At 37.6% G+C, this 23,901-nt stretch overlaps 1 protein-coding gene across 1 annotated transcript in view; it reads right to left on the bottom strand.

Moving 5' to 3' along the window:
* Positions 1-23,901, bottom strand: part of ADIPOR2 (adiponectin receptor 2) — an 87,835-nt gene that overhangs the window by 17,656 nt on the left and 46,278 nt on the right. The window contains exon 3 of the mRNA XM_037847056.1: positions 2,894-3,013. Coding sequence (XP_037702984.1) covers positions 2,894-3,013 — 120 coding nt within the window. The remainder of the gene's footprint in view (positions 1-2,893; positions 3,014-23,901) is intronic.

Raw genomic sequence — 23,901 nt, 5'->3', positions numbered from 1 at the left:
ACTCTGCAGAAAGACTGCTAGGACTCACCAGCTCCTGTGCCCATTCCTTTCTCTCCATAATATTTTCCTGCTCTCCTTAATCCTTCCGTATAGATATTTATAAAAAGAATTGATCCTCTGTGTAACACCTTCTCCACCTCCAAATGAAGTGAGGACTAACAATTTTAAAACAGGCATGGTGCTCCTAATGCCCCATCAAGACTTCTCTCTCTCACCTTCCAAATCAAGACCTGAAGTTTACGGTTATTAGGGCTAATTATGGTCATTTCCATGTTTGCTCCTAACATACAAAAAAATAAAATAATGTCAAAAGACTAATCTAGATCGTGAATTGTCTATCTCAGTGCCACTTGTGAACTCAGCTATCTGAGATCCTCCACTAGACTATCTGGAGGGAGAGAGAGACCATGATACTGAATTTTTTGTACCCAATCTGAACTTGGGAAAGATCGTTATTGTTGAGATTAACCTTACAAAATGCTGCTACTCTGTATTCTGAGAGAGTATTATTTTCTAAGAGGGAAAAAAAGGAGACTAAAGTGAAACACAATCCTTACACCCTCAAAGCAGTCCACAATGTACAAACAACTCCTCTGTGAGTGTATCAAAAGTGCTATTGTGTTAACACAAACAGCCAAAATAGTCAAATGCTCCCTTTTTATAGTCCAAAAGAATTGTGCTAAGTTTCTTACTAGCTACAGAGTGATCTTTCCCCACAGTTTTCTAAACTAACACTCCAGGCTCTAAACACTGAAGCAAGGAGCTGTTCTTTCATGATTGCACTGTAACTAGTGACATATACATATACAAGAGTCATTGCACACTGATTCTCAACTGAGAGTCATATACAGCCAGCCAAAGGCCAGCACAAACAGGTAACTTCTTTTAGAACCCCCTTGAAAGAGATGAGGGTCACAGCTTAGCTCAAGTCATATTTATTTATAAGCTCAATCAAGACACTGCCTAAAGAAATCATCTTAGCAATGGTCCATTGGGTTTTAGGCCATAAAATACACACACACAGAATTTTTTTAAACATACCCACAACAGACCTCCTATTCCCCAAAGGGCCTGGCTTTGCTGGTAAAACAGCAAAATGTGAAGGCTGGAAAAAGAGAGACCAAGATCAAACTTGGAACCTCTAAAGATAAATGATTTTATTTTCCCTATTCTTAAAAGAAAAATTTTTCTAAAAGGGAAGGTATATCATCAAGGCCATGCACACCTCATTTTAAACTGCTGTTTACTTGCTTACAGTCCAAGAAACTGAATCTTTGTGTTACTAGCCATGGCTATTTTTCAAATACAGTCAGCTGCACTGCCATGGCAGGGTGGAGCAATGCTGGAGGGCAGCTTGTGACAGGGCACCGCTTCATTCTGCTCGCAGACAAACTGCTAGGAGATAAGGGAACGGTAATAATCTTTGTGACCCACTCATTTTTCTTCAGTAAATCAATCTGTAGCAAACAAATGCCCTATTTATTCCTCATTAGCTGTTAAATTGAATGTTTTATTTGTTTTATTCTTTGCTCTTGGTAAACAAAGGAAAGACAAAAAGGCAGCTACAGTACCCAACTGATATATAAATACTGAAAATCCCTAAGAGCCCAGGCACTGAGTATACAACTTCGAGAGATTTCATAACACTAAATACGCGTTTTGAAAAAGGAACTACATCTTTTGTATCCCTTTGTGCTAATTCTCCTGAGACAGCAATCAGAAGGAATGGAGCTATTATTTCATTTGGCTTTTTCTTCATCAATTTTTAAACACTGATTAAAATTTCCTGGGTTCTATGCAGATCCACAAACTTTTTTTTTTTTTTTTTTAAATATCACTAGAACATTGTGTTAGATCCACAAACTTTTATACACCCTTCCCCAGACCCTTGTTTGAAAGGAATGTCTGTGTTCAGATCACAATGTTCCCTTGGCTCAAAGTTACCTGGCTGCAATTATTTCTAGTATCATTGTGGATGTAGAAAAACCTAAATTTAGCATTCAAAATCGAAGACCACACATATAAAAATGTCTTGGTTTCATAAAGTCCACGGAAAAGCTAAATGTCACAAAAAATTTCCTTTAAATGATCAAGAGTTCACCAGAAATGTTCAATAAATGACTTCATATACACATATATACACAGACTGACTGACTTATGCTCACTTTAGATCATACCTGCCAGGGACCCTTTTCTCCCTGTTGATCAGATTAATCATGTGGCTATAAACTTACCATTGTCCCTGACTATTTTCTCCAAGCAAGCAACCTCAATTCTAAATCACTGTTTTGGCAAAAAAGAAATATTACCACAATAGGTTCTGATGATAAATCAGACAAGGAATAGGGCAAAAAACCTTAGAGGCACAAAATATACCCGGCTGAACTAAAAAATACTAGATGTGCATGAAAACTGGGAAAATTCTGTCTAAAGAATCCCCACAAATCCCTAGACAGCACAGCACATCTGCCATTGGAGTCAAATAAACAGTAAAATAAATTCTAAAGAACTCAGAGATGGCATTTTAATATCTCCTAAATCCAGGCATTAACCACCCCCAATTTTGCTTCATTCTGTCTTGTCTAAACGATCAACAAGACATTTACTCTGTCAACCTTTATCAGGAAAAACTTGTTTCCAACTGGATATCTTAGTTTTTTCAAAACTTTATCTCAGCCACTGTAAACAAAGAAATGTATTACGTCTTGAACAGGCTAAAGTCGTCTTGAACAGGCTAAAGTCCTGAGCCTGCCTCCTCTTCTTGCCTGTGCATTTCACCACAGATGATCTCTAAAGCAAACCTTTAAAGACTAAGGTACTACTGTTCTCTTAAAGGTTTGTTTGGGAAGCGCTAAACATACAGCAAGGAAAAGACAAGAAACTGTCATCTTACCTTACAAACAAACTCTTCCATCTTTTCCATGGCATGATGGGCTTGTAAGAGAGGGGACATACCCATGAACCCCTCATCCTCCTGAGAAGCGTCATCATTGCACTCATGTTCCTCAGAGCTCTGCAAGACAATCACAGAAACAGTCAGGGACATACTGTTTGTCAGGAGACAAATGAAACAATCAATACACTTTCCCTGCAGAATTATAGTGAAATTTTCTTACGGTCAAAACAAGGCCTCAGGCAAGTATCAACAGCATAGGAAGTAAAGTCAATGCATTATAGAATTATGAGTATTAAAAGATAAACAATGGTTACCCAACTCTTCTTAAGCAGGCAAATAAAGTACCTACTATAATAGCACCCCTATGTTTTTTTCCAGTAGCAAATTCATGGAGTAGGTTTACTAGTTTGTTTGTTTTTTGTTTTAGGAATAATTTTCACAGACCACATAATACCATATAAAGTTGGACAATTGCTGAGGGGAAAATCTCCAAGAATACTACCATCTGGCATATATAAAATAACTGTAATATGATGTGGTAAATGCTCTGGAAGCAAAAAGAAGGAAAACAGAGAAGAACATTTACTAAATTCTTATATGCCAAGCACAGAGGAAAGAGCTTTATATAGGTCTCCTCACTTAATCCTTACAACCATTTTATAGGGGTTATATAAGATAAATATTCTTATTTCCATTTAACATATAAAGAATACTAGGCAAAGAGAGGTTAAATAAGCTGTACAAGGTTAAAGCTGGTAAAGTACAAAAGTCAAAAGTCCAAAACCCACTGTCTTTCCATATCCTTGAGGAAATGACTAATTTCTGTAGAGGAAGAAGTGACACTCTGGTAAACCCTTATGGGAAAAATCACTAAAATTAAGTGATTTAATTGGGACTTAAAGTGTTTATTTGTAAAACAAAACAAAACAAAGACAAACCTTAAGAGTAGTTTGAATAGTACTATGTAAGTACTTCTCATTGTATAACTTAGGATACAAAATGAGCATCTTTTCTATGCCTCTGAGTCTGGATCAGCTTTCAACTTCTTATTCTTTGCATTTTCAATATCATGAAATATCTTTAAAATTTCCTTTAATTGGACATTTTTGCCAACATTACTTCCTCTAGACACATTCATCCTTTTTGCCACAAACACTCTGTTCTAAGTTCAGCTCACTGAGTTCTTCTGTCTGCATGTTTAGAATCTCTTAAATGGTGGCAGTGTCAGCACTCCCACAGTCAACTATTTCTTCCATAACTTAATATAGGGTTGATCTGATTTTCACTCCCAGCAATATCACTTAGTGTTTCTTTGCTTCACATTTATCTTTGTTGGCAATTTCCTTTTTTGATTATCCATTTTTGTAAAATGTCACTTGAGTTTATCACTGGAAGACAATGAAGCAACACAACCACATGCTTTGCTAACTGTGCAATAACTGACTAATAAATGTGCATAACCAATCAAATCCTTGTCAGCCTTTGAAAGAACTGCTGTGACTGGTCACTGATCATGATATGCATCTGCTACTTACACAGTGATCTGGGAACTGAACAACTAGCAGCGATTATTCACAGTTAATATACCATGGTAACTGAAACTTGAACCATATTGAAGAACTGGTATTATTTACCTAAATGGTGGTAAATAAAAGTCACATATATTGGAACCCTGCAAAGCAAGGGCTACCTGTATGCATTTTTTCCATTTATCTTTCACAACTGCTCTCTATCCAAAACGGTGTTTCTAAAAAATGCTAATCCCAATTCAAGAGAATGCCAACCTATACACAAGGCAAGAATTTCACTGTGGATTACATCTCTAAGATATTTAGCTATATCCAGCTTGTTTTTTTTTTTTAATAAATACCACCAACAATACTAATTCTGAATCCAGTCCAGCACAGTCATGCCTCATTATACTGTACTTCACTTTATTGCACTTTGCAGATATTGTGTTTTGCTTTGCTCTGTTTTATAAATTGAAGGTCTGTGGCATCAAACAAGTCTATCAGCACTATTTTTCCAACCACACATGCTCACTTTGTGTCTCTGTGTCACATTTTGATAATTTTCACAGTATTTCAAACTTTTTCATTATCTGTTAGGGTGATCTGTGATCAGTGACCTTTGATGTAATTGTAATTGTTTCGGGATGCCACAAACTGTGCCCATATAGGACATTGAGCTTTATCAATAAATGTGTGTGTTCTGACTGCTCCACCAACCAGATATCCCCCATCTCTCTCCCTCTCCTCGGGCCTCCCAACTCCCTGAGACACAACAATATTGAAATTAGGCAATTAATACCCTACAGTGGCCTGTAAGTGCTCAAGTGAAAGGAAGAGTTGCACATCTCTTGCCTGGAATCAAAACTAGAAATAATTAAACTTAGTGAGAAAGGCATGTCAAAAGCTGAGATAAGCCAAAAGCTAAGGCCCCTTGTGCCAGTAAGCCAAGCTGTGAATGCAAAGGAAAAGTTCTTGAAGGAAATTAAAAGTGCCACTCCATGAACATACAAATGATAAGAAAGTGAAACAGTCTTATTGCTGATAGGAAAAAAGTTTGAATGGTCTGGATAGAAGATCAAACCAGCCACAGCATTACCTCTAACCAAAGCCTATTCCAGAGCAAGGCCCTAACTCTCTTCACTTCTATGAAGGCTGAGAGACGTGATGAAGCTGCAGAAGAAATTTCAAAGCTAGCAGAGGTTGGTTCATGAGCTTTAAAATACTAGTTGAAGTCACTAGACAGTGCCACAGAGACCCACAATCATAGTAACAGCCACAATTAGAAAGGTAAGGGCAATTATTAGGGGAAAAAAAAAAAAAACAGGGCTGGGGACAGCAAATCTTTGATTACAATTCATCTGCTTTTATATATTTGTTTGAGAACTGAGACCTTCTGCATTCTCATACTTGATTACGAGGACTAAGATTGAAGGCTCCTACATCAATGACTTTATTATTTGTTCCAGGAAATCCTTGCCCAGGATGATAAGGATGCAAACTAGCAAAAAAACTTCATTATTGTCTTCAGGATCTGCTCAGAAGCTCATTTTACCCAACAACAGATTGTTCAACCATCACCCTTCCACAACAATAAATTGCTCAGCTGGGCAAACCTGCTCACTTTACCACTCACTCACTCATCAAGACTTGTTCCACTAATCCTAAACTACCATATCACAGACTGTGCCAGATCCCAATAAAAATCCCCATATTGAGAGACCTGCCTTAAGCCACCTGAACCCAGACCCCAAACCCTATATATATACATCCATACTCCCCCTTTCTAAAACACTACTAAGACTTTAGGTGGTGTTCACTCTTACTGCAGTAAGTAATAGACTTGTCCTTGTTTGATCAACAGGTTATTCTGATGGTCTTTTTGGAAAGTTGGCAGTTGATAGGTTAAATCTATCCTTAAATCTAGAAATCTGAAATATTCGATATTTCAAGTCGATACAGTTAAATACAAACAGATGGGTTAGTGGAAATTAAGGTATTTACAAAAAACAATATTGAAGAGTAAGCATTTATGAATGTGTTTCTAATATCATTCAACAGAAAATAAACACAATATCTAGCTTATATGACGCATTCACACAGACACACACACACATGTAGTCTGTATTCACTGCTTATCAAAGCTTGATGGAAAAGATCATCCAATTCTTTTTATTCCTACATAGCAACTCTCTAATCTTAATCGAATGACCTAGGTAGACTTCTCCAAGAAAAGAAAATAGTGATTGGTAGACAGAAGAACATTAATAAGTTAGCTTTCTATAATAAACTATATACAGTGGCATTCTTATGAGTTTAAAGTATATCAGTTCAAAGAATTCTTCCCAGGTTGAATGTATTAAAGTTGTCTCCTAATCCTTCAATTTACGAACAAGAATCTGGAGCCAAGGAAAATTAGGACAACCATAAAGGCTGCTTTCTTTATTTGACCCAATACCTTGAAAACTCAGAGATATGAAATAAAGCCATTAAACTGAAGACCAGGGCAACCTGGTTTGAAATCTCCCCTTTATATTTTTGTTTAAAAGCACACAAAATGCTTCTGAATTATATACTTTAGCAAATATAGTTTAAAAAGCACCCGCTTTAGGGTCAAAGACCTAGAGGCAATGGTCTACTCATTTCAACCAATACACAACATTACAAATTTCAGAAAGAATTTTGGATAATTAAAGAATATTGGACCAAAAATCTAGAGATCTGGATTTCAGGCCCTAACTGTTCAGGCTTATTTGCTACCGCACCCTACACACCCACTCCCTTCCTAACTTTCACAACCTTATACCTTTGACCCTGCATTCCAGCTATGCTGAACATTTTTCAGGTTCAAACATGGTTTCTGTCAGTGTATATCCAATAAATGCTAGCTATTATTCTCACTATTTCCTAAAAACATCATGCTTTGTCTTGCTTTTGAACCATCACAACTGCTGTTCCCCTTGCCTAGAATGTCCTTCAGTCCTTTCTTGAAAGGCTAACTCGGAAAATCAAATTAAACCTCCTCCAATCCCCACCTGCAGGTGAAGTTGCTCTCAGAGTACCCTGTATATACGGCTATGCAGAACTTATCACAAATACACTGATTTTCTTGTTCATCTCTCCAGCTAGACTGTTAGCTGCATAAGGGCAGAAACCAAGTCTCATCTTTATATGACCAGAGTGCCAAAACATGATAAAGTAACTAAAAACATGTGCAGGAGAATAAAGACATGCATGTGTCAATTAAACCAGATGACTCTTGAGATCCCTAAGACTCTTAACACTGTAAGAGCCAGGTTTGAGTACTGAAAGAAAGTGGGGCACTATTTAATAGAAATTAGGAAGTTAGAAGGAAAGGGGGGCAGGTTAAATTAGTTCAATTTGAAACAGTTAATGGTCCAATAAAAAGAGGTCTCTACTAAGATGAGAATTAGAAATCAACTATATGAAAAGATCATTGAAGTCAAGAGGGGCTGAGATACATGGATAACCTCTTTACCAGGATTTGTTGGAATCACACACCAGTACTGTACTAGTACCTTTGGGGGAGGAGAATGGGTAGTGACTCCAAGGGGACATGAACGAGACATCTGGGAGTGCTGGTTAGACAAGTGTGTGCAGTCTATAAAAATTTATCAAACTAGGTATTTATGACATATGTGTTTTATGCATGCATATTATACTTCAGTCAAGTATTTTGAGTTTGTTTTTTTTTAAGTGTTCTCCTAACTTAAAAAGGTTGGGAAATAATGATGTAGAAGAGACCAGGGATTCAAATTCAGGTCTCTCTGAACCTCAAACTCTGCTTTTTTCCTTTACACAAAACTGCCTCCTTCTAGATCATCTACTGACAAACAGAAATAGCCTCACTAAATAAAACCAAACATGGCCAAAGTGATAAAAGTAGTCATTAAACAGAGCTGTTTAAGCAGAGACACCTAACTGGGCAGAACTATGAAAAAATTAATTATGATACTCACTCATATTTTACTCTTTAACAAGAAAGTGTGAAAACCATAGTCGGGGGACCACAGAAATCTGGAGGTTGAGAAAACTTCAAATATCACCTTGTCCAACATCATCATTTCAATGTAAGAAAGATTAGGTCCAAGGAATTAAGAAAACAGCCAGTTACACAGTTCACTGGCAGTAGGGTCAGGACTAAAACTCAGGTTCATTCATACATTCACTTCTTAATTTAAATATTCCTGCACTGTTTTAGGTGTGAAGGCAAGTGGAGATAGATAACCAAGTCAATATGTATTTTTTAAGATAATTATAAGAACAACAAGAAATAAGAACAGCAATCTGACAGATTAACTTTGTCCTTTGGATAAGACAGTCCGTCTTTCTAAGATGACATATAAACAAGCCTTTTCTTTTCGACACATACACACCTCCAATTATGTGCTATATCTAACATTTATTAGGTGCTTTAGGTACTTTCTGTGCACCAGGCACTATTCTCACTGCTATACAGGTACTAACTTATTTCATTCTCAGAGGAAGTACATACTATTATATATTCCATTCACAAAAGAAGAAACACACTCTGCTTCTCTGGACCTAGCTTTACCCTGCTGTCATCAGTCTGGGACTGTGTATGTGTATCATGAAAAGAAAAAAGCTGTGCCATTCGTTCTTAACACTCAAGTATGTCCCAGAACTACCAGTATGTGTGTGTGTGTGTGAGAGAGAGAGAGAGAGAGAAAAAAAATGCAGATTCCTATTCCAGAGATTTTTACTTAACAGGTCAAGAAGTATTTGACTTCCAGTCCAGTTCTTTCTAAAAATCATTCTGTGTAGTTATTTTAGGTTACATGTTTTTCTTATTCCTTTGTTCGGCTATGGTTTATTAATTTTCTTGGGGTATGGTAAGAATATGTGGGAAGCAATGTAGTTATTTCAGGTTGTTTTTTTCTTATTCCTTTGTTTGATTTTGTTTGAAATGTTTTTTTTTTTTTATTGCTTGTTTTTTAAATTTTTTGTTAAAGTTTTAAAAAAGGAGGAAGAAAGCAAATGAGAAGGTAAATGAATTGCCTGGTTTAGGTCTGAGGGCATACTGTTTAGACAGGCACTATGAGATGATGAAGCATATGAGCTCGTATGTTGGGGCAAAAACCCATCTCCATGGATGGTGAACGTGGAGGCTCTCTAAGAGAATGATCAAAGCCAGGACAGACCAGGGTTGAGCCTTCCATTCCTGTGCTTCACTACTACACTTTCTCATTTTTTCCTGAAAACAAATTGGTATTCCCATTTTGTAGATGAGAAAGCTGAAGCTCAAAGGCATAAATAACTTGTCAAGATGACACAACCAGTGACCGCATTTCAAAATTGAGCCTTGGGTTGCCTGACTGTAAAACCTAAACTTTAAAAAAAAAAAAAAAAATCATGTTATTAATTAAGCTCTCAGTTCACTCGGCCATACTGGTATCCTTGCTATTCCTCAAACCTCCAGAAGCCCCCGTTCCTGGGTGTTCATACTTGCTGCTTCCTTTTGCCTAACAAGTTTGTGCTGGTTTGAATCTATTATGTGCCCCACAAAAGCCATGTTCTTTTAATCCAATCTTATTGCTGCAGACTTATTATAGGTGGGATCTTTTGATCAGGTTGTTTCCACGGAGAAGTGATCCGCCCAACTGTGGGTGGGACCTTTTGATTAGATTATTTCCTTGGAGGTGTGACCCCATCCATTCAAGATGGGTCTCGATTAGTTTACTGGAGTTCTTAAGAGAGCTCAGGGGCTGACAAAATCTAGACGCTTGGAGATGCTAAGCTAAGAGATGACGTCCAGAGTTTGCCCTGGAGAAGCTAAGAAAAAAATTCCCTGGGAGAACAAGCAAAGATGCACAGGAGCTGAGAGAGAAAGCTAAGAGATAGAAGCCCAGAGACATTTTTGGAGAAAGCCATTTTGAAACCAGAACCCAAGAGCAAAGAACCAGCAGATGCCAGCCACATGTCTTCCCAGATGATGGAGATGTTCTGGACGCCACTGGCCTTTCTTCAAGTGAAGGATGTATCCTCTTGTTGATGCCTCAGTTTGGACACTTTATGGCCTTAGAACAGTAAATTTGTAACCTAATAAATCCTCTTTATAAAAGCCAAAAATAAAATATATATATATATATAAAATAAAAATCATTCTGCTTCAAAAGGATCCAAAGAGACTATCTCTCCAGTGCCTCAAATAAAGTACTCTTATGCAGAGAGAAACTGCATATAACTGTGCACAAAGGTATTCCACATGATGTTAACTGAAAGCCAACTCTGCAATTACAGTGGATCACTACCACCCATCATGGGGTCTCTTTCTTCACCATTCCAGCCATCTATGGAAATAAAATGTCCTTTACAACATATTAAGCAAATAACCACTAAAATTGCCAAACCATTCTTGTGACAATAAACCAATAAAAAGAAAGTCCTGACCCTCTGAAGAGAAAAAAGTGTTATCACTCCCCTGACAGCAGTCCCAACATAAAATACACATAAATCCAATAGTGCCTCAGCTGAGGAATCTGTAAAACAGATATTAATAACACTTATTTCATAAGGCTATTTCTGGAATGAATGAGATGACATATGCAAGAAAAATGCCTGATACTTTGTAAGGGCTCAATAAATGTGCCCTAACATTATTCTTCTGATAAGCAATAAGGGTAAATTTATTCTATCATAGATGAAAGAAGTGTGTCAATTAAGTTTCTCTGAACATCAAGATACCATATGACACTGTTCTCTTTCTGTACAACTTCTATGGGAAGTACCTGAGACAGTTCAGACATATAACTCTAAACTGGCTGCTGATAAAAACAACCATTTGTTATAAGTCTACCATGAATCAGAGACTGGGCTAGAATCTGAGGATACAGGAAAGAACAAAAAAGGCAAAGTTCTTACCACTACGGAGCTTAAAGTCTGCAAGCAAAAATAATGATTAAACCTCTAATCATACAAACATATAATTATAAGTTGTGATACATGCTGTGATAGAAAATAAAAGGTGTGATTAAGGATAATAATGGCGAACCTGATATGAAAAAGGTTTTTCTGAGGAAGTGATATTTAACCTGAAAACTAAAGGATGAGCAGCAGTTAGCCAGAAGTTTGGGTGTAAGCCCACTCCAGGAGAGGAAATAGCCATGTCTGAAGGCCTGTAGCTGGAAAGAGCCCAGCTTGTTTAAAGAACAGAAATAAGGCCTCTGTGGTGGCAGCTCACTGAACATGGAAGAAAGTGTACTGAAATGAAGTTGAGAGAGAGGCTGTGGCAAGAGCACACAGGGTCCTAGAGGCTATGGAAAGAAGATGCGATTTTATTTTAAGTGCAATGGCAAGCAAATGAAGAATTTTTTTAATGGGGAAATGCATAATCAATTCTGCATTTTTAAGAGTGCTCTCTAGCAGCTACATGAAGAACATATTGGACAGAAGTGAGAAACAAAGCAGAAAGTCCTGTTAGGAGGTCTGGCTCAAAATTCCAGGTGGGAGATGAATTCAGTTTCTATTTGCAAACTGTACAAAGAGGTTAATATTTAAATCCCTAGCCAAAACTAATCTAGGCTGGTCTCCTGATGAAAGCTCAAACACAACGGTGACCACAATGAGACACCACTTACTCCCACTAAGATGGCTGCAATCAAAAAGAGGATGTTGGCAAGGATGTGGAGAAATTAGAACCCTCATACATTGCTGAGGGAATGTGGCTCCTCAAAATGTTAAACACTGAGTACCATATAACCCAGTAAATTCTACTCCTTGGTATATACCAAAGAAAAATGAAAACATACAACCACACCACACCAAAACTTGTACATAAATGTTCACAGCAGTATTATTCATTAATAGTCAAAAAGTAGAAACAACCCAGATGTCCATCAATTGATTAACAGATAAATAAAATGTGATATATTCACACAACAGAGTATCATTCAGGCATAAAAAGGAATGAAATATTGATACATACCACACACACCATGGATGTATCTTGAAAATATGCTAAGTTGAATGAAGCCAGTCATAAAATGCCATATATTATATGATTCCATTTATATGAAAAGTCCTGAAGAGGCATGTGTATAGAAACGGAAGATTAAAGGCTGCCTAAGGTTGGAGGGGCTAGGGGAGTGATAGCTAATGGGTACAGGGTTTCTTTTTGGGATGATGAGAATGTTCTACATTTAGACTGTGGTGATGGGTGCACAACTCTGAATATACTCAAACCACTGAACTGTATATTTTAAATGGGTGAATTTTATAGTATGGGAATTCTATCTCAATAAAGATGGTTTTTTTTTAAAAGAGTGAAGAGACGTGATGATTTCCTTTAAAAACAGCAAATAAGTGTAATTTTATTTCCCTAATATTTCTCAGAAAATAAGTAGCGATTCCCTTCTTTGCAAAGCATGTTCCTGAGAAGTTTTTAATACTTTAAGCATTTTAAACAAAATAAAACTATTACTTTAGGCACTGGTTTTAAACAGTAGTGAGCATCTTAATTACTTGTGACACTTTTAAAAAAATACATATATCCAGGACTCAACGGTTCTGGTTCAGGAGGTCTAGAATGAAAACCTAGCATTGGTATTTATTTTCTCTAAAGGTTCACAGATGATCAGATGAGCACTCCTGATGATCAATTGATTTAAAGGAACCTGGTGGTAAACTCCTGCACCAAAGGACAGACAGATCACTCTATAATGCACATAACTACCTGTAAACCTTATTTCTGTAAAAACAGAATTTTACTTCACGGTTTTATTAAAAACAAACACACACACAAAACAAAGACACCACTGTTTCTAAAATGATACAACATTCTGAAAAGACCTTTCCTATTTTGCTTTTATCCTTATGCACGACTGATATCTGATCAAACTAGGGAGTCTCAAGTAGACTACCACAGTATTTTAAAAGAGCCTCAAATGATCTAGTTAAGTTCTGTATCTTAAAAAAAGAAAAGAAAAAACTCAAGAGAAAGGGTGCAAAATCATGAGAAATGTGAAAGACTGCTCTATGATACACTAGGTTTATTTACTTTCAAAATAAAGAGAAAATCCATTGAAAAGTTTAGACTATCAGTGAAACAAAATTACCAAAATTACAAAATGAGGAAAGGTGTGCAGCAACAATTTTAAGAAAAGAAAGAAAAACAAGTGCCAAATGTTGAATCTAACCTCTGAGCTTAAGATAAACACTTAGGGGCAGGGCTTGGAATTCAGAAACATTAAGTCAATCTGGTGCCAGTTCTCACAAAGGCAGCCTTGTTCAGCAGAAAGGGCAGTCAGAAGACTTAGCCACATGCCCTCGTTTAGTCATGTGACCTTGAGCAAATTACTCTAACCTTTCTAAATCCTGCTTTCAAAAAGAGATCATCTCTTCCCCATAATGTCAACACACCTCCTTAAAATGAACATGTTAGGGTGGTCACTGCCCAGATATCCCTGAAGATTAAGACAGTGACCAAACAAGAGGGAAGAGTAGCAACAGACAAGACAGCATTTAACAAAGGATTATGAGTACTGACTCTTTATATAAATAATTTTTTTTTAGATTCCAGGGTGTTAGAACAGCTAGAAGGAAATAACTGGAATTGTAGAACTGTAATCCATAACGTTTTTTGAAATTTGCTCTGTAACTACTTGATAAATCATACTTTGAAAGTTATCACCTTTCTGTGTATATATTTCACAATAAGGAAATAACTGAAACTGTAGAACTGTAACCTTAACATTCATTGAAATTTGCTCTATAACTACTTGTTAAATCATACTTTGAAAGTTATCACTTTTCTGCATATATATTTCACTATAAAAATGTTAAAAAAAATAGAGAGAGCATGTTATAGATCAGTTAAAAAATAGCATGTTATAAGTCAGTAAAAAAAAAAGAGATCATATCTGTTCTTCTGAATTCAGAGTACAGTTGAGATGCAAATAGGATAGTATCTGTGGAAGTGCTACATTAAGATAAGCCACTATTCAAGAGATTTAGGAGGATTCACCCTACTTGCTAACAGTTCAGATACTCCCAACTTCAAAATAAAATTTTAAGAAATGAATCTTTTCTCCAAAAATGAACAAAAAATCAGTATATGGATCTCTTCAAGTCACTTAAAGATATTAAGTTGACAGTTTGATTTTGAGTCTCAAATCTGCAGTTTTTTTGTATCTTTCTCCCCCTTCTTTTCTAGTTCTTATATTTACTTTACACTAACCCTGAAATGAGCAGCAAGAGACAGTGCTGTACATAGATTAAGTAGAAAATGGAAGCTCCAATGAATGGGGAGGATGGGCAAAGGGAAGGCCAGAGGAGAAGAAAAGTTCTGGTTGCTTAAAAAATCAAATAGTCCTTGTATTGAAATCACATCCCAAGACAGATAGTACTTTCAACCAGACCAGTGTCTCCATATACCACCTTCTCTTTTTCAGCAAAGAGCTTCCACCAAAGAGAAACAATACACAAAGGACAAATTTTCATCAGGAACAAAACACATCAGTACTGAGGAAGGTGTACAAGATGATTTCAGAGTGCCTTTTCAGCTCTAACATTCTCTTATCTATGCATCAGACCTTCTCACTCCTTGACTACTCACAGAGAATCTGTTAAAATGGGAAGAAAAAAAAAAAGTGGTGCTTTTTTTCAGGCTTTTGGTTTTGAAATCAAATACAAGTTTTCATGACAATATAATGAGTTCATTCCTAAGGATTTTAAAAATCACATTCATTTGATTATTTGTTAGTGAAATAAAAAAAAAAACACGCAAATGTCATTCTTTAGAAGATACTGCTTTCTCAAGTAAAGATGGTAAACAAAAATATATAGTATAACAACAAAGAGAGTATCAATTAATGCAAATCTGACACAAAACGGACTGGGTGGGGAAATTCCTAACTCTAAAACATGTATTTTACTATCTCATAGCTAAAATGTGAACTTTGTTGCCATTTTTAATTTTAGTCAATTTGGCCAGCCTGAAATTCGTTAAAGCTTTAAAATGCTTTAGATTCCCTAAGTACACAGACCAGTTTTAAACATAGTTAAGAAAAAGTGGTATGTTAAAATCATATAGTGATACTGCCTCTTCAATATCTCTAAGATGACTAATAAGAATCTCAAACCTCGTATTTTCAAAATAGAAATCTTGATTTCCCCCTTTAACCTTGGCTTCTCCCCTCGAGCCTTACCAATCTCAGTTTTAGCTCAGGCTAAAAAATCCCGGAATCATCCTGATTCTTCCCTTTCTTCACTCTCCGCATCTAATCTATCAGAAATCCTGTTGGCTTGACCTCCAAAGTTTATCCAGAAGTTTATCCAGAATCTATCCACTTCTCTTCATTTCTGCTGCCACTACCACCCTGTTAGAAGCCATCACCACCTCTCACCTAAAATTCTTTAACATGCTCTTGTCTCCCTTCTTCAGTTTTGTCCTCTCACAATCCATTCTCCACATCCAGAGTGATCTTTATACAACATGAATCCCTCCATCCTGCTTAAACATACTAAAGGCTGCCCATTTTCCAGTGGATTTTCTAGAAGTAAAATACAAACTCCTTCTATACACATATGGTTGGGTCCTTGCCTGGCCCTCTGACCTCATTTCATTTTACTCCGCCCTGTTGTTCCTTCTCTAAATACACTAGTCTTCTTTCAATCCTTAAAAGAAAAAAGAAAAAAAAAAAACTTATTCTTGCCTCTGGACCTCTATACTAGCTTGTTTCCTCTACTTGGAAATACTCTCTCCCCAGGTCTTTTCAAAGTTGGTCAGTTTAACTGTACACACTACTTTACAACAATATGAAGAAAACTCTGGACAGTTAAAACTGCTAAGTTTGTTTTTCATTTTGTTTTAACCCAATCCTCATTATTAGGATTCAGGGCAACAGGTAGGAGCAGAAAAGCAAATATCAAATCTAACAAGAATTTTCACATAAACTCTCACATTACTTTTATAATGGGTACATAAAAGGCACAATATATATAGTATTATTGCTACTTTTTTTCAGAGAAACTGATGCACTGAAGTTTTACAAAGTCATAATCAAGAGCTAAATATATATCAGAACCTAGATGCTCCTACTCTCAGTCCAATATTCTATGTATAAGCAGAAAATCTCTCTCTAGCTTCAGACTCAACAGTGAGAATTATTACATGAAATATAAAAACCTATGTAAAGATTCTGGGAAGGGAATGCTTTTTTCCTTTAGGAATTTTGGCAAATTGAGTATTATTGTTCTCAATCATTCATGCACTCCTTCCCCAAAGAGGAATACATCACCATCCCATTGTCTTTGGGCCTGGCAGCATGACTGCTTTGGCCAATGGAATATAAACAAATATGACAAACACCACATATGCGCAGAAACTTGAAATGCAAATGCATGACGTGGCTTGGTCTCAGGGACTCTGGAAAAGACTTCACTTGCTTGAAACATTTTTTCTCAGGATAGAGAAGAAACTGTTCACTACACATGCCATGGATACTTCTCACCCCATAGTCACAATTTGATCTACTCCAATGTCTGGCTTCTGTTCCCACCTCTCCACCAAAATAACTCAAGTTCACTACTGAACACCATGTTGCCAGATCCAATGGTCACTTTTCCATCCCTGTCATCCTTGAACTCTCAAGCAGCCCTAGACAACCCACTGATCCCTTCCCTTCTTCGTGAAACATTCTTTCTCTTGGTTTTAATGATATTACACACTTGGGGTTTTTCCTCCTAGCTCACCGGCTTCTCCTTCTAGCCTCCTCTACTTGCTTCCTCTCTTGTGAATGCTGGCATTCCTTGAGCTGAATTGTAGGGCCGCCTTCTTTTCCTTCTCTTCATTCTCTATTAAGTAACCTTAATCATTTCAATTGCTTGGAATTTCATCTATATGCTACTAAGGCCTAAATGATTATCCCCAGCACAGATGTCTCTTTAGAATTCCTCACTCATATCCAACTACTTTCTTGACAGATCCACTAAGACATCTCACAGGCATTTCAAGGTTAACATATCCAAAAGCAAACTCTTGATCCTCCCGCCTGACCTGCTCCTACCTCCAAACACATTCTCTAGTATTCCCCACCTCAGAATATGGTAGCATGCCCTCACTGGTCCAGTTCTCACATCACACCTTAAAGTCATTCTTGTCTCTTCCCTATTCTTCAACCATCACATCCACTCCACCAACAAATCCCACCAATTCTACCTCCAAAACAGCACAAATTTATCCACCTTTTATTAGCCCCACCATTACCATCAACTAGTCTAAACTACTAAAAATCTCTCATGATTTCTGTAACAGCCTTCCTAACTGCAAGTTAACCTTTCCCCACTGCCCACACAATCTATGCTCTTCACACAGGAGCTAGAGAGCAATTTTTTTTAATGTAAATAAACTCTTGTCACTTAAAACCTTCTAATGGCCTCCAGTGCATTTTCTCCATACTATGGTCTATAAGGGTCCTTACCTACTTTTTTTTTTTAACCTAATCTCTTACCATCCTTATCACACTTCTTAAATATGCCAAGATCTTTCTAGACTCAGGACCTTTGTGCCTAATACTCGTGTTGCTTGAAATGCCCCTACACATACTTCCTCCTTTCTTCCTATCATCTTTCTAACCCCCTTCCCTTCCTCACACTTTCAATCAGCCTTTACTAAGCATTTACAGCCCCCTCTAAAAAATGTCAGGGGAATTTCATTATCACCATTAGTTCTTTACATTGGATATGGTTATATGTCAGAATAGTTCAATGTGTACAGTCTGAAAACCCTTGAGAATATTTCTTGATATCAAGAAATTGATAAAAATGTAAACTCCTACCATAATGGGAAAAGAACACAGATTACCTATAGTCCTCATACTACATATGACAAAAACAAATCCAGGGAAATTAAATAACTAGCCTATTTTACAAGGCTAGAACACAGGTCTCCCGACAATACTACATATCCTGTCTTCCTATACTGTGTATTACATTTCCATCTCCTTTAAGATCATCCCCAGTCAATCATTCAAAACTAATGATATTTCTCTTTAGCTAAAGAGTAACTGCAAGGAGGTGGGACAAGATGGTGGCATAGGGAGGTGTGGAATTTAGTCAGTCCTCTGGAACAACTAGCATATAGCCAGGAACTACTAGTAAATAGTCTGAAACATCTGTTGGGGGATATCTGTGACCGGACAAACACCAGTCTGGAATGGTTTGGAATGGCTGAGATCACAGCATAGAACTGTAAGTAAAGTGCCCCAAACTGCAGAGCTGGCACCCCTTCCCCACTGCACGGCAGGCAGGCTGAGCTGGAAGACATCTCTGTCAGAAAAAAAAGCAGTCTACTAGGAGAAAGGGATGGTGGTTCACTGAAGCTCCAACTGCAGTTTTAATTAGCAAATCTGGGCTACTGAATATAAGCTATGAGCACAGATAAACTCAGAGCAAACAGGAAAAGAACCCAGAGGTTCCTCCCAGTAGAGAGGAGATGGGGCCAATGGGAAAAAAAAAATACATAAATAAATAAAAACAGAGGCTTTTGGAATCGGCTGAGCTCAGAATACTGGAAAAAGGTGTCCCAAAAAAAGGGGCACATAGAACTGGGCACCAACTCTGGTTCTTGACTGTTAACTGTGGGGCTGGGGACTGGCTCTGCAAAGGAGATTTCTTTTTCTTTTTCCCTCTCAGTCTAAGTAGCTCATTAGAGAAAGCCTCAGGCATCTTCAATTCTCAGTGCTGACACAGGCAAGGGTAGAGTTAAGATAGTCAGAGTGTCAAAGGAAGAAATCAAGTGTAGGAGATAAATATCTAAAGGGCTTATCTTCCCTAAGAAAAGGGGGAAGAGGGACCCAGTTCAAGTGGCTACCCTCCCTCAGAGAACTCAGACCCTAAAGCCTGGGTGAGTAAAAAACAGAAACGGCTTAAGCTTGGCTTCCAACACTCTCAGCCCCTGGCAGGGACAGCGTCTACTGAGAATTAAAGGCAACACCTCTTTTTACACTAGTGGGGAGCTGTGGGCTGACAAGTGCCACTGCTGGGCAGGATAGGAAAAGCACAGCATCTAGAGGACTCAAAGGAAAGTCTGACAACTTGCTGGGTCTTATCCTCAGGGAAACCTGATACTGACAACAACCTCTTCCCAAGACCTAGGCCCATCTGGTCTGGGAAAATCTGACTGGGGTAATCAAGGAAACGAGATGCTTAGAAAACAAAAAATTATGAATCATACTAGAAAAAAACAAAGATATGGCCCAGTAAAAGGAACAAACTTACACTTCAAATGAGATACAGGAGTGAAACAACTAATTAAAGATCTTCAAACAAATATGCTAAATCAACTCAAAAATCAAATCAACAAGTTGAGGGAAGATATGGCAAAAGAGATAAAGGATATAAAAACATTGGGCAAACATAAGGAAGAACCTGAAAGCCTGAAAAAAACAACTGGCAGAACTTATGACAATAAAAGACACAATAGACGAGATAAACACAATGGAGACATACAAACAGATTTGAAGAGGCAGAAGAAAGGATTCAGGAACTCGAGGACAGATCATCTGAAATCCTACACAAAAAAGAAGAGATAGGGGAAAAAATGGAAAAATATGAGCAGGGTCTCAGAGAACTGAATGACAACATGAAGCACATGAATGTACGTGTCATGGGTGTCCCAAAAGAAGAGTAGGGAAAAGGGGCAGAAGAATAATGGAGGAAATAATCACTGAAAATTTCCCAACTGTTAGGAAATTTGCAGATCCAAGAAGTGCAGAATACCCCAAACTGAACAGATCAAAATAGACCTACTCCAGACACATCATAATCAGATCATCAAATGTCAAAGACAGAGAGAATTCTGAATGCAGCAAGAGAAAAGCGATCCGTCAAATACAAAGAAAGCTTGGTAAGACTATGTGTGGATTTCTCAGTAGAAACCACGGAGGTGAGAAGGCAGTGGCATGAAATACTTAAGATAGTGAAAGAGGAAAAGTGCCAACCAAGAATTACATATGCGGCGAAACTGTCCTTCAAAAATGAGGGAGAGTTTAAAATATTTTCAGACAGACACTGAGAGACTTTGTGAATAAGAGACCTTCTCTATAAGTAATACTAAAGGGAGCACTGCAGGCAGACAGGAAAAGACAGGAGAAAGAGGTTTGGAGAAGAGTAGAAAATGAAGATTAGCAGTAAAGGGGGGGCGGGCGGGTAGAGAGATAGGAAATATAAAATCCAAAAGACAAAATGGTAGATACCAGACATTACATTGAGTGAAATTAGCCAGAAACAAAAGAACAGATACTCTATGGACTCATTAAATGAACTAAAACTGCTGAGCGAAATTTAAGAGTTAAAGTTGAGAATATAGGTTGTCAGGAGATAGAAAGAAGTTAGAAAATGGGCACTTCATGATTAAGGAGTATGTAAGGGTCAACAGGATTGATTGCATCGATCCAGAAATGGATAGCATAATAGTGTGTCATGGTAGCACAATATTGTAAATACTACGAACAAAGATGAGTGTTAAGTATGTTAAATGCAGAAGGCTAGGGGCATGTATGATACTAGGGGGAATAGAAGATAAAGACTAGGACTGTATAACTTAGCAAAACCTAGAATGGTCAATGATGGTGATTAAATGCACAAATATAAGAATGTTTTTAAAAGAGGGAGAACAAATGAATGTCAGCATTGCAAGCTGTTGAATACTGGATGGTATAAGAGAAAAAATACAATCAAAGCAAACTAAGGTCTATAGTTAATGGTAAGAATGTAAGATGCTTCCATTAATTGTAACAAAGGCAATATACCAAGGCTAAATGTCTATAAGAGGAGGATATAGGGGAGTGATATGGGATTCTTGATGGTGACGTTGTCTGACCTTTTCATTGTATTTTATTTTATTTTTGGTATTCTTTTATACATTTATTCTTTTTTTTTTTTCTTCTTTTCCTCTTTCTCTGAAGAAATGGAAATTTCCTCATATAGATTGTGGTGGTGAATACATAATTATGTGATTACACCGGGAATCACTGAGTGTTTATTTGGAATGGATTGTATGGTGTGTGAATAAAACTGTATACAAAATAAACAGAAGGATACAAGTGCTGGAGAAGATGTAGAGAGAGGGATGTACCTATACACTATTGGTGGGGAAGTAGAATGGGAGTCCATCTGTAGCGCAGTATGGTGGTTTCACAGGAAGCTAACTATGGGGTTGTCATATGGTCCTGTAACCCTGTTATTGGGTATATACTTGGAAGAACTGAGAGCAGGGACATGAATGAACATTACACACTGGTGTTTCTGGTGGCAGTATTCATGATTCGCAATGGATGTGGCTCACCTAAGGGTACATCAACCAATAAATGGAATGGTGAACTGTGGTGTATACATACAATGGAATACTGAGCAGCAGCAAGAAGAAATAAAGTTGTGAGGTACGCAACTAGGTGAATGGACCTTGAGGACAATGAAATAAGCCAGAATCGAAAAGACAAACATTGTAACACCTCACTAATATGGACTAACTATAATGTGCAAACTCTGAGAACTGAATCTGGGAGCACAGGTTATCAGGGGAAGGCTTATAGTAAAGGTTCCTAAACTGTAAGCTCTTACAGCAATCACAATATTCATGAGTTAACGGTTATTTCTAAATTCTAAGATGAGCTGTTTGTGTATAACCTGGCCAGTCCCTGGAACTTCAGGTATCTGTGTGACACCTGAGACTCAGAGCCAGAGTTCGGTGGCTATGAATGTAAGCATTACTCCATACAGCAAATGTTACAGAAGCTGAAAAAGAGATCAAACTTTAATTAGAGATATGAACAAAACGGACTTGGTTAGGACTAAGGTAAACCAGACTAAAGGGAAAAGGATGATATTGACTGTGGTTTAAAACTTCGACTTCTGTGTGAGATCAAAACAAGAGATGTTTATCTGATACAAAATCTTACATTTTCTACAGCATGCTATATAATGTAACTTGCATGGTTAGTTTACTCAAACACCATAATTCCATGGAACCTTGAATAGAGGGTGAGATCTGGTTGGTTTATACAGATTAGCATGAAACCCCGATACATACCAGAGTAATTTGGACAGAGAATAAAAAGTATTGCCAAGCCCCCTTGAGAGACTGGGGAAAATGTGGAAATATTAAACTTCCCCACCTGGGGAATTCCTGACATTTTCAAAGCATTGGGGACTACCATTGTAGTAGGCCAAACCCTCAATCTTGGTGATTGCCCTTATGAAGTTTGTTACTGCAAAGAAGCAGCTAAGCCTAATTATAATTGTGCCTAAGAGTCACCCCCAGAAAACCTCTTTTGTTGTTCAGATGTGGTCTATCTCTCTCTAAACCCACTCGGCAGATAAACCCACTGCCCTCCCCTCTACGTGGGACATGACTCCCAGCAGAGATTTATACTGCTGGGATTTATACTGGCAGTGTGGGATATGACTCCCAGGGATGAGCCTGAACCCAGCATCATGAGATTGAGAAAGCCTTCCTGACCAAAGGGGGAAGAGAAATGAAACAAAATAAAGTTTCAGTGGCTGAGAGGTCTCAAATGGAGTCAAAGGTAATTCTGGAGGTTATTCTTATGCATTATATAGATATCCCTTTTTAGTTATTAGTGTATTAGAATAGCTAGAAGGAAACCTGAAACTGTTGAACTGCAATCCACTATCCTTGACTCTTGAAGAGATTGTATGACTATATAGCTTATACATGATGACTGCATGGTTATGAAAACCTTGTGGCCCACACTCCCTTTATCCAGTATATGGACAGAAGGGTGAAAAAAAAATTGGGGGAGGATTATGAGATGTTTTGGGTGTTCTTTTTTACTTTTATTTTTATTCTTACTTTTATTTTTATTTCTTGGAGTAATGAAAATGTTCAAAAAATTGTGGTGATGAATGCACAACTATATGATGATACTATGAACAACTGATAGTACACTTTGGATGATTTTACGGTATTTGAATGTGCCAGTTTGGATGTATTATGTCCCCCAAAGTGCCATTATTTTTGATGCAATCTTGTGGGGGCAGATGTATTAGTGTTGATGAGGTTGGAACCTATTGACTGAGTGTTTTCCATGGAGATGTGACTCAATTAACTATAGGCAAGACCTTTGGATAATTTCCATGTAGGTGTTACCCCGCCCATTCAGGGTGGGGTGTTAATTGGATCACTGGAGTCCTATAAAGGAGTTCACAGACAGAAGACCCTCAGAGCAACAGAGTGTGACATTCTGAAGAAGAGCTGCAGCTGAGACAGGCATTTTGAAGACAGCTGTTGGAAGCTGACACAGACGTTTTGGAGAATGCCATTTTGAAACACAACCTGGGAGCAAGCAGACGCCAGCCATGTGCCTTCCCAGCTAACAGAGGTTTTCTGGATGCCAGTGGCCTTTCTCCAGTGAAGGTACCCTATTATTGATGCCTTACCTTGGACACTTCATGGCTTTAAGACTGTAACTTTGAAACCAAATAAACCCCCTTTAT

The sequence above is a fragment of the Choloepus didactylus genome, chromosome 8 (assembly GCF_015220235.1).
Source record: "Choloepus didactylus isolate mChoDid1 chromosome 8, mChoDid1.pri, whole genome shotgun sequence".
Lineage (NCBI taxonomy): Eukaryota > Metazoa > Chordata > Mammalia > Pilosa > Megalonychidae > Choloepus > Choloepus didactylus.
Note: the sequence above shows the minus strand (reverse complement) of the source record. Positions and strands in the feature narration are given on the sequence as shown.